Source organism: Sceloporus undulatus, chromosome 4, assembly GCF_019175285.1.
Source record: "Sceloporus undulatus isolate JIND9_A2432 ecotype Alabama chromosome 4, SceUnd_v1.1, whole genome shotgun sequence".
NCBI lineage: Eukaryota > Metazoa > Chordata > Lepidosauria > Squamata > Phrynosomatidae > Sceloporus > Sceloporus undulatus.
Window position 1 is genome coordinate 65,048,641 of NC_056525.1, and position 23,394 is coordinate 65,072,034.

A 23,394-nucleotide genomic window follows, 5' to 3' on the forward strand; every position below is an offset into this window, starting at 1 on the left:
CACCTCTCCCACATGCATTGAGGCAGGATTAGAGTCCACTAAAATACATACATCAATACTTAAAATACATATAAAAGCACATCAATAAAATTAATAACAATTAATCTTAAAAACTAACTCTTCAGATAGTAGCAATGCAATAAAGTTATACAATAGTCAGAGGGTATTTCTTACATAAGGTCAGGTGGGGAAGCTCGCTGGAAGAGATATGCTGGCGGAAGAATGTACAACATTTCTCTTTTGAAAAGCTGGAGGTTTCATAGGGTGGCCTGTGGAAAGTGCAGAACAGAGTTGCCTCCAAAACAAAAGAAAACAAAAAATGAGGTCTTCCCGCACAGCAGGGAAACTCTTTGGTGGAATGAGATGAGTAAAAGATGTTCTCTTTCTGCTAAACACTCAGCCCTTATCACCAGCAGTTCTCAAAGTTTCCTTTTCTACTTGAGGATCCTCTTTCTAAATTCAGAAGAAACTACTATAAAACTGGAGTATGGAAGGATAGTGATTCTACATTTGTTCCAAACATAATAGTACTGAAGAAAAATAGAAGAACTAAAACCATCTTAGAATTCAAAGATATATCCGTGTTAGTCTGGATCAGAATGAAAAGGGAGTCTATGGCCTGTTACAGACTGCCAAAATAAAGCTGCTTCAGGTCTCTTTAGAGGTATGCTGTTTAAATGATGCATGCAACCTAAGAATCCAGAAGTTGCACCAAAGCTGCACTCCAGTGCTTAGGAATGGAGTGTGGCTTTGGCGCGACCTCCGGACTCTTAGCATGCATCATTTAAATAGCATATCTCCAAAGAGACCCGAAGCAGCTTTATTTTGGCAGTCTGTAACAGGCCTATTGCGCTTTTGAGACTAACTGGGAGAAAGAAGTTTGTAACATAAATTTTCATAAACAGAGTCTACTTTGAGTTCAGTCCATGCATCTGATGAAGCACAGACCTAGTTTATGAACGTTTATGCTACAATCTTCTTTTTCTCAGTTAGTGCTAGAAAGTCCTTTTACATACCAAAACGATCTTAGAAAATCAGGAGCTATGGGACCAAAAAGGCAAACAAAGAAGCAATACAGTGAAAGTGTCTGCGGTGTGACCATATCTGATTGCTGTATAGGGAACTTATCTGCACTAAATGGCAGACTTTTCCAACACTGTGCCCTCCAGTTGTATTGGACTACAACCTGTATCCCTAGCCAGCAGGACTGTAACGGAATACAAAATAAGCCTAAAATCACAGAATATAAAAAATAGTATAAGATCAACTAATGACTAGTTTTAAAGCAATTTAAAAAATGTCTAATACAGCCAAACTTAAAGAAAAATGAAAAAAAAACCCACACTGCAGCTAAATTTTAAAGTCAGCAGCAAACATTCTAGGTTTTCCAGCTTAACATTCTGTTAAAAATGTCTTGGGAGCAGCATACATAGAGGGAGACCTATGCATTTGACTGGGAAACAAACACATTGTGGCACCACCTGAATGAAGGCCCTATCCGCTAAATTCGCTAATTTAAATATCCTGGAATATTCAATCTGTTTGTGTAACAAATGCTCAAAATTCAAATAACAGATCAAACAGCCAATACTAGTTTTAACTTTAAAGGATCTATTAATTTGTATATATGCCCAGTGTGCATGTAACTGAAACTAAAATATGATTCTATTACCAATTATGAACAAGCTGGAATAACTTCTAGTAATAACAGGTTCAACTCTTAGCTAACCAGCCAAGCTGTAGATGTTGTTTGTGATATTAGAGAGAATGTATTACAAATGCATGTGATTCTCCTCTAAAAATCTAAGAAAAATTTGTGGTAGTATAAGACGGTGTCCAGTGTAAATGCTTATGAGATATAGAGGATCAAGGGACTTTTTACAAGTGTATCTAATGGATAATAACTTTACATTTGTCCTACAATCATAGTTCCCAAATGTTTTACAATAAGTATGCTACTAAGAATGCCAGCCTAAATACTGTACTCAGAAACCACCAGATTATGTCTGATCTTGGAAGCTAAACAGAGTCAGTCCCAGTTAATACTTACATAAGGGAATATCAGATGTTGTAAGGTATTATTTATTTATCATCCTCCTCCTGCCTTTTCCCCAGTTTGGGACTCAAAGTGGTTTACAACTGTTTACAATAGTTAAAATAAATATAGTTAAAATTTCACCACACTGGAAAAAAATTAATTTTTTTACATTAAACTAAGATATGATTCTATTACCAATTATGAACAAGCTGGAATAACGTATGATAAGCATAGAACTCAAGACTAAATGTCTAGTAATAACAGGTTCAACTCTCAGCTAACAACCAGATGTTGTTAATGATATTAAACCTTCATAAAATTAACCCCCCAAAGCAATGGCACTACTTTTCTGCAATGGTGGAATTGCGTGCTCTTGAGAAGCAAGAGGCTAAGTTGATGGGTTTTCCATGCCAGATAGGTTGCTGCTGAGGAGCCAGACTAAATGTGTCACACAGCTACTGGGCAGCAGCAGTAGTGAGGGTGATAATGGCAGAAGATCTTTCAGAGACAATGGGAGTGGCACCATAGCTAACATTTTTAGCAATGTGCAGAAAGAGGCACAGTAAACCCCTTTGGAATATCATTTCCCACAAAAACCCGAAGAGGAGGCAATGCAAAATGAAACAATAGATTGTGATAGAAGATGAAACTCCCTGGTGGGATGGCACTCAGTGAGATACTGAGTACAACAGAGGGCAACTATGAGTAGCACTGTGGCTAATGATGCAATTGAACTCAAGCTGAAAGGACATCTGCCATTGATCTGCTCAGAGGTATAAGGAAAGTCTGAAGCTGCATAAAACATATTAGAGGAACATGGAAGGTGGGATGCATGAATCAGAGGAAGCTAGGCATAATAAAACAAGAATTGGAACGTATAAACATTGCAATACTTGGGGTGTGTTAAAAAAGACAGGAATGGGACATTATGAGTCAGATAATTCCACAGTGTTTAACTGCTTTAAAAACTCAGTGTTTTTAAAATTGCTTTAAAAACTCAGGAAATGAAAACTGAAGAAGAAATGGAATGGCATTTATAAAGATAAGACACATATTAAAAGCAGAAAAACAATATAATTTTAAGCGAGACTAAATCATATCAATAAGACTTCAGGGAAAACCCATTAATATAACCATAATCCAAGTTTATGTTCCAATTACAGAGACAGAAGAAGAAACGGAAAAAATCTATGCTGGAGTCCAGGAGGAAATTCATCATACACCAAAACAGGACTTGTTGTTAATCGTAGACAATTGCTATGCAAAAGTAGGAAACACAGAAGAATCAAAGACAATTGGAAAATTTGGCCTAGGATCAGGAAATGAGCAGGAGAATGACTGATTGAATTCTTTGAAGCTGATAGTTTGTTCATTGTAAACACGTTCTTCAAGCAACCAAAGAGGTAACTTTATATATTAACATCACCTGATGGCTGATACAGAAATCAAATAGACTACATATCTGGAAGCAAAAAAGCTCCATGCTCTCTTCAAAAACAAGACCAGGAGCAAGCTACAGCACAGAACACAAGCATGCAGCAAAGTTAGAATAAAGCTACATAAGAACATTAAAGCAACCATTGTGACAAAAGTTAACCTGAAGAACATCCCTGTAGAATTTAAATATAAAGTAAAAAATAGATCTGCAATATTAAGTCTAATTCTTAGAGAGCCAGAAGATATCTAGTAAAGCCGGGACATTGTCAGGAAAGAATTGAAAAGACACTATCTACAGCCAAAAAGGAAGAGAAACCTCAATGGGTGACAGATGAAGCTCATCAAGCAGTTAAGGACAAAAGCAAAAGTAAAAGGTGACAGAAATAGGGTCAGAACACTGAATGTAACTGTCCAACAACTTCTGTGCAGGGAGAAGGAGAACTACTGTTATAATCAATGCAGAAGAAGGAGACCCCTTTCACAAGATCTGGAAAAACAAAGGAAAATTTAAATCAAGAATGGGGATACTCTACGACCAGCAGGGAACACGTTACATGTCCAAGTACAAATAAAAAGAGAATGGAAACAACACACTGAAGAATTACAGTGCTCCCTCGGGTTACGAAATTAATTCGTTCCGCGGCCGCTTTCGTAACCCGAAAAGCCTTCGCAAGCCGAAAACCCATAGGCGCTAATGGGGAAAAGCCGCGTTTCATGCGAAAAAGCGCCGAAAAGCACCAAATTTTTTTTTCGTAACCCGAAAAAACATTCGTAACCCGGAACAGTTATTTCCTATGGGATTTTTTCGTATCCCGGAAATTTCGTAACCTGGGTATTTCGTATCCCGGGGTACCACTGTATATCAAAGACATGAAAGGATGAAAGATCCATTCAAGGAAGAAACATTACAAATGAAGCCACAATTTTAGAATGTGAAGTGGAAGCTGTATTCACAGCACTTTACATAAATTAATAATCAGTAACACATGGCACACCAATAGATCTGCTTCAAGCAGCAGAGGCAGAACCTACTCCAGTTCTAACTAAAATCTTCCAACAAATATGGGAAACAAAATAATGACCCTCAGATTGTAAACACTCAATATGCATGACAATCCCTAAGAAAGAGGACACGACCAAAGAATTTCACAAGAAAATCAGCCCATGTTTTATAGATTACAGCAAAGCTTTCATTGTGTAGATGATTAAAAACTGTGGATCATTATTAAAGAAATGAATGTGCCACAATATTTGATTGTCCTGAACCTATACTCAGTCAGGGCAGGAGGCTACTCCCAGGATAGAATATGGAGACATGGAATGACTAGCAATCACCATATCTGTTTACCTTATGTGCTAAATGTTTATATATAAAGCACAATTAGACTCGGAGGAAGGAGGCATGAAACTTGGGGAAGGATCATCAATAATTTAAGATAGGCTGATGACACTATACTGCTAGCAAAAATAGTGAAGATCTGGAAACATTACTGAAGAAAGTGCAAAATGCAGGTTTACAGTTGAACATCGAGAAAATAAAAATAATGACAACGGACGGTTTATGTAACTTCAAAGTAGATAATGAAGACATTGAAATAATAGCAATAGCATTTACATTTCAATACTGAATAATAGTGAACTCAGCACTCTCTAAGTGGTTTACAATCTGTAAGCCAATTGCCCCCCAAAAGCTAGGTACTCATTTTACCCACCTATGAAAGGATGGAAGGCTTGGGGCACTGGGATCGAACTCAAAACATTGTGGCTGCAGTACCAGCATTTAGCTACTGCACCATCAGGGCTCCTGATAATTCATGATTTCCATACTTTGGCTCAGTTATTAATCAGAATGGGAACTGCAGTTAAGATATCAGAAGATTTGGCGTTGGAAGGGAAACTATGAAGGAACTAGATAAGTGTAAAAATACAATTGGCCTTTCGTATCCACGAATTCTGTATCCACAGATTTCAACCATCCACAACTTGCAAATAGTCAACAACAACAACCAACAAAATTCCAAGAAACAAACCTTGATTTTGCCATTTTACATAAGGGACAAAATTTTACTACCTGCTTGTATATAATGGGACTTAAGCATCTACAGATCTTGGTATCTACAGGGATCTTGGAACCAAATCCCAGCAGATACCAAGATACCATTTGAAAAGAATACTAAAATTGGGATTGTCCATGCTATCATATTTTCAGTGTCTATGTACAGCCGTGAAAGTTGAGCAGTTAAGAAAGCTGATAGGAAGAAAATCAATTCATTTGAAATGGGATCCTGGAAAGGGTTCTATGGATACTGTGGACTGCAAAAAAAGACAAATAAATGGGTCCTAGAGCAAATCAAACCTGAACTGTCATGGGCAGATCTACTTTATCTATTTTATATTTTGCATGTACAGTGCTGTGTAAATCTACAGTGCTATATAAATAAAGCATAATAATAATAATGATAATAATAATAATAATAATAATAATAATGAACCCTCCTTAGAAATCAAGATGACTAAACGGAGAGGGTAGTACTTTGGACATATCTTAAGAAGACACGACTCACTAGAAAAGATAATAATACTGTACTGGTAGGCCAAAGGAAAAGAGGAAGGCCACATTACAGATGGATAGACTCAATCAAGGAAGCCATGTCCCTTAGTTTGCAAGACCTGTGGAGGGCTATTGATAAGGTGACTTAGGCGCTTTACAGAGCGCCCAAACAGGGTGCTCTGCCGGCGCCAGTGATTGCTGTGCGAAGGAGCTGCAGCAAACAAACCGCGTGGCTCCTTCGCGCAGCAAAAAGCGGCACGGAAATGGCGCTGCAAAGCGCCAATGGTGCACTCGCAGCGTCATTTCTGCTGCGCAACCTGCAGACGCTAGGCACCCATGCCGTCAAAATGGCGGTGCCCATGTAGGATGGGTGCCGCCATTTTGTACATGCTCAGCACGTACTAGAGTTAGGGGCATCCGGAAAGTACGCCCCTTTCTAATCCTAGTACGTGCCGCGCACGTACTTTCCGCCCGTGTAGAAGGGGCCTTAGAAACTTCACAGGGTTGCTCTAAGTCAAAGCTGACTTTAAAGCACTTAACAGCAAAATTAAAACCATCAAAAATGTAAATTATTTTAAAAGCAACTAATAAATGTACAGCACATTATAAATTGTTTCCCCTAACGATTATTTCTCAAAGGCCTGTCAGAATAAAAAGGATTTTGCCTGTTTTCAAAAAGATAGCAAGGAGGGCACCTTTCTGGGAGGGGGGAGGAAAAATTCCAAACCTGGAAGCAGCCACTGAGAAGGCCCTCTTTTGTATTTCCACCAAATGTACCTGTGAGGGAGGTGGGACAGAGAGAAGGGGCAGATCTCAAAATACATGCATGTTTGTAAAGGAAGAATATGGTTTCAGAGCATGACAATGGCAAGAACACTTCTGAGTATTTCCCGCAAAAGAAAACCCTATGGAATTCATGGGTATGCCATAAGCTACCGGCGACCTGAAAGTCCACACAAACACAACTAAGGCCCGTTACAGACCGCCCAAAAGGGGCGGTCTTGGGCCGCTGCCGGTTGCAGCGCGGAGGAGCCACAGCAGCCAAACCGCGCAACTCCTCTGCGCTGCAAAAAAGGAGTGCAGAAATCGCACTCCTTCCGGCAACCCGGAAGAGCCGCCGCAAGTGCCAAAGCGCGCACTCGTGACGGCTCTTCCAGGTTTAGACGTCCGGACGCTGTGCGTCCGTTACGTCAATATGGCCGCGCCCGTCTGTATAGGGCGCCGCCATCTTGCCGTACGGAATACGCGCGAGGGGCAAGGCGCGTCCGGAAGTGCCGCCCCTCGTGCGTATTCCTGGCATAACGGCGCCGCTTAGGCCCGTCTCTAAGGCACCAAAGAAAGTTGGTATCATGTGGAAATAATTTACCTATCAAATTGTTGTCCCTAACATGGAGTGATCTTGTAATAATTTATTTATAAAGTGGCCTTCTCAGTGATTAATGAAGGCGTTACTGATAAGCCTTATCCTATCCATGAATCTCAGCATTCCTGGAGGTTAGAGAGCCATGCCAGGGTATTAAATTAGTGCATCATCTGATATGGGGGACCAGCATTATTTCCTGCACTAGGGACCAGTACCATTTTTGTGAACTTGGGCTAAATTTGCTTCTTTCTTTCTAGGAAATGTACCAAGGACTGCTAGCCAATGGGTCTGGGACTGGCACCAATCCATGGGCCACCACTTTGGCTAGCACTGCTCTAAATCTTGCACTGCAGAACTATGGACTATATGCAACCCTCACAGGTCCCTCCTGCAGTGTGAGCAGGTGCCCTAGTGCCTCTCCCACTAAAGGTGCATGGAGAAAATCATTCCTGCACCTCTCCTTATAGATTATACATCTTTCACATCACCAAGCAGCTGTTTGGCCTACTAAGGAGAATGTGATTTCTCCCTTCTGGGATGGCAAGGGTCTGCCCTTTTAAAGCCAAGATCTGGTACAATGCCATCTTGCTTTCCAAGAGATCTGAGCATACACTGAGGGGAGATTTAAGGACAAGGCTATCAATGGTTATTAGTCACAATGTCTATATACTACTTTTCATATCAGAGGCAGAATGTTTTGCAGTACCAGTTGCTGGGGAAATGTTGTTGCATACACATCCTGCCTATTGGCCATTTGGGGGCCACAACACTGGGCTGCGTAGGCCTTTAGTTTGATCCAGCAATGCTCTTGGTTAACTGGGGAAGTGTGCATGCGTATTAATTTATGTCTGAATGTGAATGGAAGGTGTGTGTGTTTCAGGGGGCAGAAGGGCCCTGCAGATGTGTGTATGCACAACTTCCGGCCTGCTCAACCTGTAATAGAATGCCACTTTCTGGAGAAAAAAAAAAAAAGGTTGCCCATTCCTGCTCTCAAGGAAGTTAAATGCCAGCAGCTGCCACCTGCCATGCTGAGGAAGAACAGTCCTCTTGTTGTTCTTTTCAACACAGAAACCTGCCGATGCCTCTCCCCGATTCCCACGCCCCCTGAATGTGCTAAGCATCCACTTGCGCCATAACTCCTCTGCCTCTCTTGGATTCATAACCAAATAAATTTTGAAAGACTGACGCTTGCTTAAGTCGAGAGCTCTTCAACCCCAAGATGGCTGGCCCGATTCCAAACAGCATGGTGTGTCCCTGTGGCACCATCTGGGGGGAGATGGATTGGTTTCTTACAAGATGCTGGGGGGGGGGGGGGACACAAAACAAAACAACAAAACCAAGAACTTGAAGAGCTTGTTTGATGGGAGGAGAAGAGGGTTGGCGGTGGAGGGAGACCCATTAACAGAAGAGGCAGGGGGGGAAGAGAGATTATTTGAATGCACAGAAGATGGGCTATTGAAAGCAGCCAACTTTTACTAAAAGCTAGAATAATAAAAGGAAGAGATAAAGCCAAGGGGCCACACAGGAAGGCTAACAACCCATGACTTTTGAAGAGCAAAATGAAGCTCCAGGAGGCCTTTTATTTGAGAGTAATATCCCTTTTAGAAAAGGAGACAGAGGAATAAAGAATGCTAAGGCTTCTAGGAGGAAGAGGTCAAGCCAGGAGAGTGGTTACCTTTTCTCCTCCAGCCACCTCCATCTGCTTGCTGGCCACAGAAGCTAATGACAACTCCAAACACAAAGGAGAGGAGGAAGAGGAGAAAACAGAAAATCCCCCTTCTCTTCATGCAATGTGGGGATTTGCTCTCAGCTCTCTTGTGACACATCTGCACTGCAGAAATAATCCAGTTTGACACCTCTTTAACTGTCATGGGATTCTGGGAATTGTAGTTTGTTGTTGCACCAGAGCAGAGCTGGATTATTGGATTATTTCTACAGTGCAGATGCCCCCCTGGTTTCAAAGCCACTGGAACCAAAGCCGTGTCAGAATGGATTATTTCTGCAGTGCAGATGCATCCATAGTTTCAGTGCCACCTGAACCAAAGTGGTGTCAAACTAGATTATTTCTACAGTACAGATGCCCCCTTGGTTTCAAGGCCACTTGAACCAAGAGCCAAGAGGTGTGCTCATGCAAACTCCAATTCCCAGAATCCCATAGCATGGAGCCCTGCCAGTTACAGTGGATTATCTCTGCAGTGCAGATGCCCCCTTGGTTGCAAGGCCACTTGCCCTCCGACCAAGGGCCAGAATGCATGCTCGCCTTATTTTTAATTTCAGGTTCGATTTCATGCTTCCTCCTCCAGTCTTGTTTCAAATAAGCAAGGCTATCAAGAGGACCCTGGACATTAAAGAGGAAAAGAGATGGATGCTATCCCTCCCCCATAGTCATTTTATGGAGGAGGAAAAAAACACCCTAGAAATCCCAACAATAGCAAATCCCTTTTTGCTCCAGAATGGCATGCTAGGAAGGAGACATAGGTTGGAAAAAGGAAGGCATGGGGAGAAAAAATAAAACAAAAACAAAATACAAATAAATGCTCATCCCTGAAACCAAGAGGCTATTGCAACCTACCCGTTTAGCCATCCTCCCAGATCTTCAACACGACCAGTTTTTGCCAAGGTCCAAAAGCATGCTCAATACCGATTTAAAGGGGAAAAAAGACTGCTAGGAGAGCTTCCCCTTTAAAAGCAGGGAAAAGGGGTGTTTCTAGCAAGATCGACGCACTACCTGCTCTTTGCAAAGGACACACACAACAGACAGACACACACACACTCACAGCTCCCAATTTCCAGATCTGCCTGGCTATTGGAAGGCATGGCTTGCCAACCAAATGGGAGAAAAGTGGAGGAAAAGTCGCAGGATTTGAAAAATGAAACAAACCAAAACCAAGGCACGCTAAGGGAAAATAGAAATAAAACCAAGACAGCCTGAGAAAAGCTGCAGAAAGGAAGGCAAAGGCAGGGAAAAGCAACCTGATCCTCAAGGAGCCCCTGACACAGAGCAGCACTCTTCCTGTGTATTGATTTGGTTTTATATACAGACAATATTTTCTAGGGTGCACACCACTGGCAGGGTCATTTTTATTGTATTCTATTTTATGTACAGCCCTCTGTCAACCTGCAGCTCTTTATAAATAAAGTTTAATAATAATAATAATAATAATACTTATAATAACTATAATACATTGGGTTTGGAGCAGGTTTGCCAGAGGTCATCAGGAGCCTTTTTTGGCCAAGCCAAACTTAACCTCTGCTCTTCCAAGGCAAAAGAAAGGGAAGGAATCCCAGCCACCAGATCTTTAGACCTGCTGCAGAAATATGGCATTTTTTTCTTTTGGGTTTAAAAACCCAGGAGCATTTGATCTGGTTTTTTTTCCCTGCAAAGGAAAGGAAGGGGGGCTTCTTTTGCTGGGAAAACAAGGTCAAATGCTCCTGGGGTTTAACGCTAAAGGAAAAAAGTGCCTGGAAGATCAAGCCCCACATCTCTGATGCTGCAAAGCCCCATAACTATCCAGCTATGCCATGAATCCCCCCATCCTTTCTCACATACACCCCTCCTCCACTTACCATGAGAATAAAAGGCAGGAGATTGCATTATTCCGCATGCCTTCCTTGCTTGCTTGCAGAGGCACAAGCCTCCTTCCCTCCCTCCCTCTCAACCTCTTTTTTGCAAATTCAAAATGACTTTGCAAAACCAAATCTCCCCATTTCTCCCAGTCCTAGCAATCCAAGCAAACTTTCCTGCCTTCCCCAACTCCTTAGAGAAAAAGAAAAGCCCAAACTTACACAATTCTTCCTAGTCGCCAATCTGGTGTTGGGTTGGCTGGTTTGTTTATTTCTTCTTGTGATGGAAATATATATATATCAAAAAGAGGATCAAACTCTCCTGGCTGATGGTAGCAAAACGCAGATCTGAAGCAGAAGGGAGAGAGAGAGAGAGAGAAGAGGAGGGAAAATAAGAGAGAGAGAGCAGACAAGGCCCCCCTCTTATTTATATAAATTTAAAAAAATGTTCCAAGAGGAAGGAAGCTGGATCCAAATCATTTGCAAGGTTTTAAAAAAAGAAAAGAAAGAAAGAAAGAAAGAAAGAGGAAAGAGAAGGAAAGGGGAAAAAAAAAGTCTCCCCCACTAAGTCTTCCTGGAGGGAATCCAAGCAGCTAAAAATAGCAAAATCACACACCAAATTAAATAAGGGCAGGCAGGCTTAGCCTTTCCAATGGGAGAGAGAGGAGGCAGGGGGGCCACTGGGAGTGGGGTGGAGCCAGGGGGAGCTGCATCATCACCTGCGGGGAGGGAGGCAGCAGGCACAGCCAGCCAGGGAGCCTGCAAAGAACAAAAGGGCAGAGCCATGGCAGAGAGAGAGAGAGAGAGAGAGAGGTGCCACCCACAGCTCTGGCTTCCCCTCCCTTGCTGTTGGGAGGTTGTGTGCCTTCCAGTCACCCCCCACCCATGGCACCCCTAAGGCCACCCTCTCATGGGGTCTTCTTGGCAAGTTTCTTCAGAAGGGGTTTAGACATAGCTGTCCTCTTGAGGCTGAGAGAGTGTGACTTGCCCAAAGTCAAACCCGCCCACCCCCAGTGGGTTTCCATTCCCAAGCTGGAAGATAGGGTTAGTAAGTCTGGAGAAGGACAGCTGTAGTGAGGGGTCCAGTGTGAGACAGAGACGGTTAGGGCTAGAGTCCAAAAGCGAGGGATTCCATTTCCAGGGCTCGGGGTAGAGAGAGTTGCTAGAGTGGGATGTTCTGTGGAATTTAGAGGCTGTACAGACAGGCCAAAATAAACCTGCTTCAGGTCACTTTGGAGGTATGCTGTTTAAATGATGCATGCATCCTAAGAGGTTGGAAGCCACACCAAAGCCATGCTCCAGTCGTAAGGACCAGAGCACAGCTTTGGCACAGTTTCTGGCCTCTTAAGATGCATGTGTCATTTAAACAGTGGCCTGTTACAGACTGCCCAAATAAAGCTGCTTCGGGTCTCTTTGGAGGTATGCTATTTAAATGATGCATGGGTCCTAAGAGTCTGGAGGTCACGCCAAAGCCACACCACATTCCTAAGCACTGGAGTGCAGCTTTGGTGCAGCTTCCAGATTCTTAGGATGCATGCATCATTTAAACAGCATACCTCCAAAGAGACCCGAAGCAGCTTTATTTTGGCAGTCTGTAACAGGCCACTATACCTTCAAAGTGACCCGAAGCAGCTTTATTTTGGCCTGTCTGTAAGGACCCTTACTTAGCCTGGTTTTGCTAGGGTAGAGATAAATTTGAGAAGGGAACATACTGCATATACCGTTCCGGACCCCCTTGCGTAAAACAAAAACGGCGTATGCTCGAGCCTTGTTGCAAATAATGGGGCTCATGCTCACGGCAGCATGCGGCACTGCTTTCAGCATATGCGTATGCTGAAAGCAGCGTATAATGCGCCTGCATATGGCGCGGGCGCACTGTACTCATGTATAAGTAAGTTTAGATATTTAGGTTAAAAAAATTGACCCCCCCCCAAATGAGTCGACTTATTGACAGGTCAATGTAAATACACTCATCCCTCCATATTTGCGGCTTTGATATTTGTAGATTTGATTGTTCACGGATTTGATTAATATGTTCTCTCTAGGAATACCTAGGTCCTCCAATGCAACTCTATGGTCAACTTTAACTAAAAGTTGCACTGAAAGACCTAGAGATTCCTAGACAGTATACTCTACTAGGCATTTGTAGCTCCTCCAGTGTGGTTCTATGGTCAGTGTCTGTTGGACGTTGACCACAGAGTTGCACTGGAGGACCTAGAGATTCCTGGAGAGGTGTCCTCTCAGGTTAAAACATTGTGTTTTTGTTATTTGCGGTTTTTCCATATTCACAAGGGTCTTGTGTCACTAACCCTAGCAAATATGGAGGGAAAAGTGTAGTTATGCCTGCTGTAATTTTGTAAGTTCTTTGGAAGTGTTTTCTTTTGCTTTGTTCTTTACATCTTTCATTGTATGCCACCTAAGTTTTACCCTTGGTATCCATGGGTCATACCAAAATCCATAATTTTGGCCCCAAAACCTGCCCTCGACTTACTTTTGAGGTTGACTTATAGTCGAGTACATTTGGTAACCATTTTCTCTAGAGAGAGTGTGCATAAAAGAAACCATAACAGTAAGAAGTGTATAAAACAGCCCAGTACATAAAACATTGTTAAAACTGTTGCTTAAATACAGTTTTATTGTTCAAGAAAGACTTGTCTTGAACCTGTATACTTACCACACTACTAACAATTCAAAACATATTTTGGGGGTAAAATGACAGTTCTAAAGAGGTGACAGGATCACAAATTACAGCCAGCCCTTCCCATAGGCTGGCTTGGCTTCTGTGGCTTTGAGCTTACGCAGAAAGCAAGCCCACCTGAAGTAATGGGGTGTGTACTCATGTCATGCTGTGAGCATGTGCCCCATTATTTTCTATGGGGCTTGAGCATATGGTGTTTCCCCCATACTCGGTGTGTGTGTGTCTGGAACAGATTCCTCGCATATGGGGAGTGCGGACTGTAATAAGAAAAATAGTATTAAAAGTACAAGTGCTGGTGACTATTAAGTGGCAGCAGTGGGATGAAAAGGCCCAGGGTGGTGCCATCGAAGAAACTTAGTGGTGGAGAAAAAAGTGGTCCTGACACATTCCCTCCAGAAAACACCCAGGTGTTGCCCATATAGCAAATCCACATCAAAAATCCACCAAATGATGATAGAATTCAAAGATACAGCAGTGTTAGTCCTGTAGAATCAGTATGCAGAGAGATCTTGTAGCACCTTTGAGACTCACTGAATGAAATAAATTGGAAGCATGAGCTTTCAGAGACTAAGGTCCAAAACACACTGCAGAAATAATTCCAGTTTGAGACCTGCCATGGCTCAATGCTAGGGAATCCTGAGAACTGTAGTTTTGTGAGATATTTAACCTTCCCTGTCAGAGATTTCCCATGCCACAATAAACAACAATTACCAGGATTTCCTAGCACTGAGCCAGGGCAGTTAAAGTGGTCTCAAATTGGATTATTTTTGCAGTGTGTTTTGGGCCTAACTGAAAGAGAAGTTGGTAACATGAGCTTTCCTAGACTTGAGCCTACTTCCTCAAACACGTCCAACTTCTATCTTTCAATTGGTCTCAAAAGTGCTGTAAGATCCCTTTGATACTGATTTTATTTAGGTTTACTATGAATAAAATAACACAGTTCTACTCTATTCCAACTGCACACATGGCTGTTTGGTGTCAGTGGTGGTGGAGGAAATTATCCTCTTTGTATGATTGCTTAACTCAAATGTGGACTGCAATATACATGTAATGAAATTGACAGATATCCTCAGAGTTAGAGAAGTGAGAATGCTACAAATCTATTTTATAGAGAACATTTATTACATACTGAAGTGGTAAGAGTTTAAAAGGAGACACAATCATATGTTGTTTTGGGTTCATGATAAAGCAATGCAAGCCAAATAAGTTTTTTTTTTTAAAATCCTCTACTATTATTATATGGCATATTCTAACAACTCGGGAGTGTTTATTTAGGTTATTTTCTGTTAAATTTTATCTTAATTACATTTAAAAAAAACTTTTCTAGGGAGAAAAAAAGAAGAAAATTTAAAAACCCACAATTCTGAGATACTTCTCTTATATCTTGCAGCCTCAGGCAGCAGGAAATTATCATTTTGTATTTTAGGAATTCTAGCTTGTAAGGTTACAGCTGGCACCTGAAAACATGAAAACAATGAACAAATGTGTTTAGGCTTGCAGCTTTTAGATGTCTAACGAGGTCAGAAAAATAATAATAAAGAGGAGGTTTGCTTGTTTCACTGAGGAAAAGAATAAAACGTTTAGATAAAGGTTGTATATTGGTTTACTTAGAAATGAAAGATATTAAGGATAGACTGAGAATTTTAAGAAACAACTCTGTTCACTCTTTTCCTTTCCCTTGTGAGGCCACCCCTACCATTAGGCAGGATGCACAGTTCTTTATCCATCACCTTCGGCCCTATTTACTCTAACCATACGTCTGTGGAGTCTTCTTGGGACAAACATCTAGATCAATGCTTCCTAATCTTAAACTATCTAATGTGAGGAACCAACAATTTTTCCCACCAGGCCAGGGACTGGTACTGTATTTGTACCCATGGGCTACAACTATTTCTTTCCTGGAAACACTTTCTGGACCGACAGTTGACCACTACTGTGGGTAGTATTGATCTAAATCAGGGGTAGGCAACCTGCGGCCCGCGGGCTGGATGCGGCCCGGCAAGGCCTTGGGACTGGCCCCAGCCCGGTCCTACCACCGATTGCCGCCAGAGCCTTTGGCCTATCAGGAGGAGGCGGGCAAGGGGGGGCAAGCAGCGGGCAAGGGGGGCAATTGTCTATAGAAGCCTCCGAAACATGCATTTATATTAACATTTTTTAAAAATCAGCAATTTTTTTTTGCGTGACCTCCATTTTTTTAAAAAAATGTGCCCTCCATTTGAAAATTTTGCCCTACATTTGTCCCGGGTTATTTATTTATTTAATTTTTTTAAAAATTATTTATTTATTGGCTTCGGCCCCCCAGTTGTCTGAGGGACAGCAACCCGGCCCCCGGCTCAAAAAGGTTGCCTACCCCTGATCTAAATGGCTAAACTGATTGGCAAATTACAGTAGAAGAATGCAGATTGGAGGCAGTCAGACATCTCAAGCGTATATTTTTTTCAGCAGTAAGAAACTGGCTGGGATTGTGTAAAATATCCTTTTCTTTGAAAGAAGAGACTTGAAGAGATGTATTCTAGTGATGTGCAGATTTTGCTTCGCAGAAGAGTTATGCTTAATTATACATGTATCTCTTCCAGTTGCAGGGCTGTAACCCAAGCTTACTTGGACACAAATTTTATTGAAGTCAGGAGGGAATTAATTCTGAATAAATATGATTAGGACTAGGTGCGAGGTTGCGGTTGTAAGCCTATGTATAATATTCTCCTATCGATGTACAGTATACTTAATAGCAGTCCCACAGACTTATTTCCAAGTAGGGACAACATGCAGCAGTCTGCCTTGTTGAAATCAATAGGATAGCTTCTGAGTAAACATAGGATCAGGCTATGATGTTTATTTCACAAGTCTACACATCTATACTCACAAATAAGCCTGGTTTCTTTTAATACAGCATATTCCCAAAGCATTTAAATATACATACCTTTTGGTGTCCATCCTCTTATTAAAATGGTTCCTAAACTTCTCTCCTGCTTCCAAACCTGACATTCAGACTAAAGAAAGTGTGATTTTAGAAAACAGGGAGTAAATATAGAAATGCAAATACCTTTATACACATAAGTGACCTTTGCGAGTTGTAGCTTTCAGTCTGACTTTGTTCTCGGTGTATCGATTATATTGTATGTGTCCATTTGCTTTCACTGGGTGCCCAGAAGCTAAGATTGAGTGCCCGTTTGGACACACAGTTCTTATTTTAAAAATGCCATGGTACTTCTGCTCGCTTCATGGTATAGAAATACCAAAGAATTTAGACCTTCTTTTAATAGAATGTGTGTCATACATAAGATAACATCTTTACTTTGGGGGTGAACCCACTCCTTTCCCCACATTTTATAGTAGCCTAGCAGTAATGGCATTCATTGTTTTCATGGAGCAGTAACATTGTGAAAATATTGAATGTATTATTTAGAATCTTTTAATGTGATTTTAACAGTTGGAGCTTAAGAACAGTCACTTCCATGTGACCAGCTATTTCTCCATGGAAAACCAACCCATGCTGTGCAGAATGGTTGTTGTAAACAAATCTGGTGTTTTTTCACCTGTGTTACTATAGCATCTGAAATCCTTAACAAGGGCTTGAATTTTTGTAGAGCTAAAGCTGTGATTCATGCACTACTTAACTCAGCAATTGGATCTAACCATTTATACTGGCCAGAAGCCTTACTCTGTACTCTCATACTCTCAGGACAAGAGTGCTGCAGCTGTAGACCCCACTATTTGCTTAACTGAAATTGAGAAGTTACCTTTTGGGTTACAACTCTTGGATTTCCCCAGCCAGTGGGGCACCATCGATACATACTGGATGGGAGATCCTGAGATGTGTAATCCAAAAAAAGAGAACTTTCCTGAGTTCTATTGGTAGGTAGGATAGAGCTGCCTAGTTTGTTCCCTGCTACATGCCCTTGGATGGTTATGGACCACTCTAATTTTGCCTTTCTCAATCCAAATACTGAGTCCAACAGAAGTGAAATGCATATCTAATGCAATGTATGGATATATCCCTTTCCTGCCCATTTAGGAAAATATGTAACCCATGAGAATGAATACATTATGGGGTTAAACAGGCGGGGTACAGACCGCTCCTTTAGGGTGGCCTGCACACACCCCTTTATTCCACGGATTGGGGCCAGGGCAGCCACACCAGCAGCCCAGAGGCTCCAATCTGGCACTTTTTGGGACCAGGGAGAAGTGGCAAAATGCCGCTTCTGCTTGGCCCCGAAAAGGGGTGTCCTTGGGGCTTCATGCCCCAGGACACCCCGGGAACCACAGCCAGGGGAGAAAGGGGCCGCTTGGCCCCTTTCCCCCTGGTGTTGTTCCTGCAGCCATTTCAACCAGCCTCCTTTGCTATATACCTGCCAGCTTTATAGAGTTTCTCAGGGCCAATTCATATGTTACATTTGGGTGGAGAACCTGGGACCCTCCAAAAGCTGTAGGGCTCCAGTCCCCATCAACCCTTGCCAGCCCAGTAAATTATCAAGGATAATGGGGGTTCATCAGTTTTATCAACATTTGGAGGGTCACCATCCTTGTATTATATATTTGATTTTTTACACCCCCCCCCCAAAAAAAAATTGGTTTGTGAATGAGTAGATGTGTTTGGAAATGTATTTCGCTTGTGTTGGACAGACAGAATTGACAAAAACACTCATAAAGTTGGCTGTGACATCCTGTATGAAATCTAAGCTGTCAATGGAAAAAATATTGGGACAGTGAATGTTTTATGCCATTACTGGGCAACTTGTAGCTTTCCAGATGTTGCTGGACTGTAACTCTATTCTGCCAACATATCTGATGGTGAGAGATGATGGTCTAATTTGCACTGCAGAAATAATGCAGTTTGACATCACTTTCACTGCCATTGCTCAATGCTCTTGGGATTTGTAGTTTGTTGTGGCATCAGAGCTCTGTGACAAAGAAAGCTAATTATTTCACAAAACTACAGCTTCCAGAATTCCATAGTATTTAGCCATGGCAGTTAAAGCAGTGTCAAACTGCATTATTTCTGCAGTGCAAATTAGACAGATGAGGGCTACATATGAACAATACCTGGAAAGCTATATGTTCACCATTCCTGACACAGGAGTTCATCACACGAAGGGAGAATTGGTAAAATACCGTTCAGAAACAGAATTTTAAAATCCGGGTGTTGTTGTCAGATGCGCTGGTGTACTTTCGGAATTTAGCGAAAGTAAAAAGGAACTGGTTTTGATGACTTTGTGTTTGGGTTATTTCTCTTTCACACCAACGCTGTCTGAAAAACATCCTGCAAATGTGGGTTTTTTCAACTTTTTGTTTGGGTTAACCCTGAATGTCGTCTGGAAAACAACCCGTAAATGTGGATTTTTTCCAGTTTAAATTTAGTTTCTGCATGGGATTTGTCCTGTGTGACAAACACCATTCTGTAAAAAGAAACTGATGTAAGAAAATGGTGGTGAAGGATGCACATACAGATGCCTTTGAGGAGAAGAGTAACCGAGGACTAAATAACATGAGATGCTAAATCCTCACCAGCAATTGCCATTGTTATTTGTCTTGGATTGGAGTGGGAAGGGAGGAAAGCTCTTATGGGCATCATAGGCTAACAGGAGCACTGAAGAGATTTTTGTTGGGATCATGGCAGCATTGTATAGGAAAGTTAAATCTAGCCATGCACTGCAGATATGATTAAAATGCCTCTTCCTTGCAATTAATGTAAACATGCTTTAAAAAACTGGTGTAGTTTCTAAGGCTATGTTCATTGTTGCATCTAAATTAGCTCTTAGGATTCAGTTTATAATTTCACATAGACATTCTTTATAGTACTACAATGAACCCAACTTTGAAAAAAGAACAGTACTTCAATTTTTATGAACTTCACGTCAGACCATATAGATGCTTAAAGAAAATACAATTTGGCAGATACTTTGTGCATAAATAAAATATATCTGAAATTATCTATAAATATGGACTAATAGAACTGCTCCCCGTCATTGTAACAACTGACACACAATCACTTGTTATACTTGAAGTTTGAAATTTCTGTTCATGTTGTTTTCATACCTACTGCCTTATCTTTGAAGAGCCTGCAGATTTTTTTCTCTAGGTACACAGACGCCCAAAGGAATAATATCTCAATCTTCTCCACTGAGTAAAAGAAGGTAATACTGTAAAGATGGGAAAACATAGGGATGTAACCAAAGAATAAACTAAAAGGTGAAAAAGTTAATTTGGATTTAACGGCATGAAAAGTTTTTATAGACCTTAAAGTTATGTCAGTTATGATCTTATTATCGGCAATGTATTATTTACTAGGGTGGAATATAGATAAAAAGTGCCTCGTGGATAGCAAATTTTGTATGCTGTTTGTGACACTGAAATAATATACTACTATTGTAAAGTGTAGCTAAATATCTGAATTTGCTGCTATTATTTAATAATTAAAAAAAGAGAATATGTCCTTAGAGATAATCCTAAAAACATGGTGTTTTCTATCTGTGAGTTACTCAGTGTTCTGGCAGGAAATTGAATGCTGGGCTCAACAATCCAAACACATTCTTCTCCTTGCTGCAACATGAAGACAACCTTTCTATAAACTGTGATTCTGACATTATTTAGAAAGCTGAACAGTTGGCACTCTGCTAGTTTGCCATGCAGATCTCTTCAAAGTTTATTTTTATGAAGCACTAGGGAAGTTAACAACAATTCTTACCATTCATTAAAACTATGTGCTATAGAAGCAGCTGTGCTCTTATTCGTTAACCATTGTGGTTTCCTTTCAGGTGTGGCTTACTGGCAGAATCAACTGACAGCCTAGGTCCTTTTACATTACACAATTATAGCTCTACAATTTCACTTTAACTGCCACAGTTGTATCCTATAGGATCTTGGAGTTTGCAGTTTGGTGAGGTACTAGAGTGCCCTGGTTGAGAATTCTAAATGCCAATCTCGAGACTCCATAGGATGAATCATAGCACTGTAATTCTGTCATGTGAATGGGTTCCCTGACTCTGAGATAGAAGATGAGATATTTCATATATATAATGCTGGTTAAGTGGGGACACATAATGCCTCCCTGGAGCATTACTGATAACCATTTCTTGTGAACACTACATAACTGGTTGACTTTCACAAACTTTGGTCCTCTGGGTGTTTTGGACTTCAATTTCCAGAAGCCCTGACCAGCTTGACCAACAGGAGTCCTGGGAGCTGAAGTCCAAAACATCTGGAAAACCAAAGTTTGAGAACCACTGGTCTAGACTTCAGTAGGCATAGCAAAGAATAATTGTTTCTACTGTTCATTTTGTTTCTGAGTAGCACCCCATTATCTGTTAAAGCCCTTCTGAGCTAGGTAAAACAAAACTGGTGATTCAAACCAACAGATGCTATGCCAAAAGGTTCACAATATATCTGCATGAGATGGAGGGCATCTAGTGGGAGTGAGAAGTGAGATGGTAACAAAGCGAAGATACTGGCCAGAAGGCACACGGGCTCTTTGCCAAGTGCTTCAGTTGGCAAGAGAGCAGGATGTTGGCCTTGGGGATATAAATAAATAAGCAGTGGCCTGCTTTTCAACAGAACTTCACTGTAGATACACTGAGAAGTCAAACAGAAAAGAAGAAGTAAAACTTGCATCTGTTTTGCAAGGTACATAAATGCTATTTCAATCTCTGGTATGCAAATTGTTAAAACAACATGAAAGAGCACAAAGTCAGGAAAGAGGGAAAGGTTTGACCAACTTATAGCTTGTTTCATTCACCACACTGGAAACCCATTGTGCTCTGAACCCAAAGCAGAGTATTTCATGCCAATTGGCCATTTTAAATGTTCCCTCTCATTCAGTGCTGTGGAAATTACAGTATTGCCTTTCTTTGCTTGTAGGGCTCCTGTGCCTTTAACAGCTGCAGGTTAGGCAGATATTCAGTATGTGGAAATTTACTTTTCACTTCATTTTGCTGCCAGGAAACCTACTAAATGTTTGCCGATATGAAAGCCAATGGGGTGTAGTGCTTTGAGTGTTGGACTATGACTCTGTATACCAGGAATCAATTCCCCACTTGGCCATGAAACCTACTGGGTGGCCTTGGACAAATCACGTGCTCTCAGCCTCAGGGGAAAGCAATGGCAAATCTTGCCAAGAAAATCCCATAATAGGTTCACTTTAGGGTTTCTGTAAGTCAGAAACAACTTGAAGGCACACAACTACTACTACAATAACAATTGAAGATACTAAAGGCACAGACCTTCTGTCTGGAAAAGAGACATCCATTTTAGCAATCTTGATTTGTGTGGCATGGGAGTTTGGCACGACTGATGTTGGAATGTGGTATTTTTTGCACCATGAAGCTCAGAAGTTGTTGTTTAAGATTTGGCATAGTAACATACAGAGTTTTTTTTAATTCACAAGGGACAGTTCAGCTATGAAATGCTTTAAACCAGAGATAGGAAATTTAGGCAAGGGTCAATGTATTTTGTTATCCATTAATAAGCTAAAATTCTCTTTCTATTGTAATTACTTTAGAAAGGGAGAATCATTATACAGTTGCCCCTCCTAACTTGAGGGTCTCAGATCTGCACCTTCGAATATCTGTGGAGGGGTGATCTCCACTGTTTCCTGTGGTGTGCACGCCTGGCGCACACGCTCAGGCTGCACATACAGGGACAAGCACCTTTCAAGCCTATGAGGCTTGAATATGTGCATGCCTCTGTTTTCGCGGGTGGAGGGGTATGGAACGGATCTCCCGTCAAAATGGAGGGCCAACTGTATTAAATTGCCATTTAATTTTAAGTTAAACTCTGAAATAAACCATTAAAGAATGAGGCTGAGAAATGCTTCCTGAGATTTTACTCCCCTTTCCTTTGTCCCTGTGTTGATCCTTGGACAGAAGGAAAAAGCTGCCAAAAGTTTTTAAAATCCTCTTTCCCACCCACTTGCATAAAATATACTTTCTTACTTCCCATTTTTCTGACATTTCTAGTCTCATCTCTTTACCTTTACTTTAGTTTACTGATTGCAGTGTGGATCCCAGCTAAAGTCTCAGGGATAAAGGCTTAAAAATTTGGGTTTTTGGGAACAAATGTGACACTTGTGTGTGCGTTGTTTGATAGACAAAATAGGTGGATGTAAAGCAACCTGTATATAAAGAAAGCTGCCACCATCTTCCAAGCTGCCCTTACTAATTAGTGGTTTAAATATCTTACTCTTGGAATTAACTCATCTGCCAGACTCCAATTACGTACAAAAATAATGAATTCCTATAGTCATATGCATTTTCAGTAATTTGACTCTTGTGACATAAACATTATCTTTCCCCAGCCTTAAGAGGCTTACAAAAACCAAGAAGCCACTTTCCAACAATTCAACAAAACTAGGCTTTAGGTAAAGAATTAGCTGGGAAATGTGAAATTTGTTGGCTCTTTAATGCAGTCTTTCATTTATCTATTAAATAACATAATCACTAACTTATTTAATAGAATTAAGTTAGTGCTAAAATTCTGACTAAAGTTAAAACATAAATTTAATTAAGCTGCCCCTCCGTGTTAGAAAATTTCTAACTCAATTGCTTTTAATTAGTTCTTATTAGTGCTTTAGTCCCCTGTTAAAGATCCCTCGCTTTACCCAGCATTTCTGGATAAACGTTGGTGTGAGTCTCTGGTTTGAAATGATTATTAAATAATTACATTTATCATTGGTTTGATTATTTAATGCTTTGTAATTTTAATGACTTCAGTCTTGTAATGTGTAGTACCTTCACAAAGGTGATTAATGT

At 41.0% G+C, this 23,394-nt stretch overlaps 1 protein-coding gene across 5 annotated transcripts in view; it reads right to left on the reverse strand.

Annotated features, from left to right (window-relative positions):
* HMGA1 (high mobility group AT-hook 1) overlaps positions 1 to 16,641 on the reverse strand; it is a 40,909-nt gene extending 24,268 nt beyond the window's left edge. The window contains exon 1 of one of the 5 annotated variants that reach the window (XM_042461887.1): positions 16,572 to 16,641. Coding sequence is in view for 3 of the 5 variants with exons in the window: in XM_042461883.1 (XP_042317817.1) it covers positions 9,065 to 9,088 (24 nt within the window). In the remaining 2 variants the exon portion in view is untranslated. Of the gene's footprint in view, positions 1 to 9,064; positions 9,104 to 9,961; positions 10,141 to 10,956; positions 11,089 to 11,175; positions 11,617 to 16,571 lie in introns of those variants that run through there. The other 4 variants (XM_042461886.1, XM_042461885.1, XM_042461884.1 and 1 more) reach the window with 4 other exon arrangements.
* Positions 16,642 to 23,394: the final 6,753 nt, after the last annotated feature.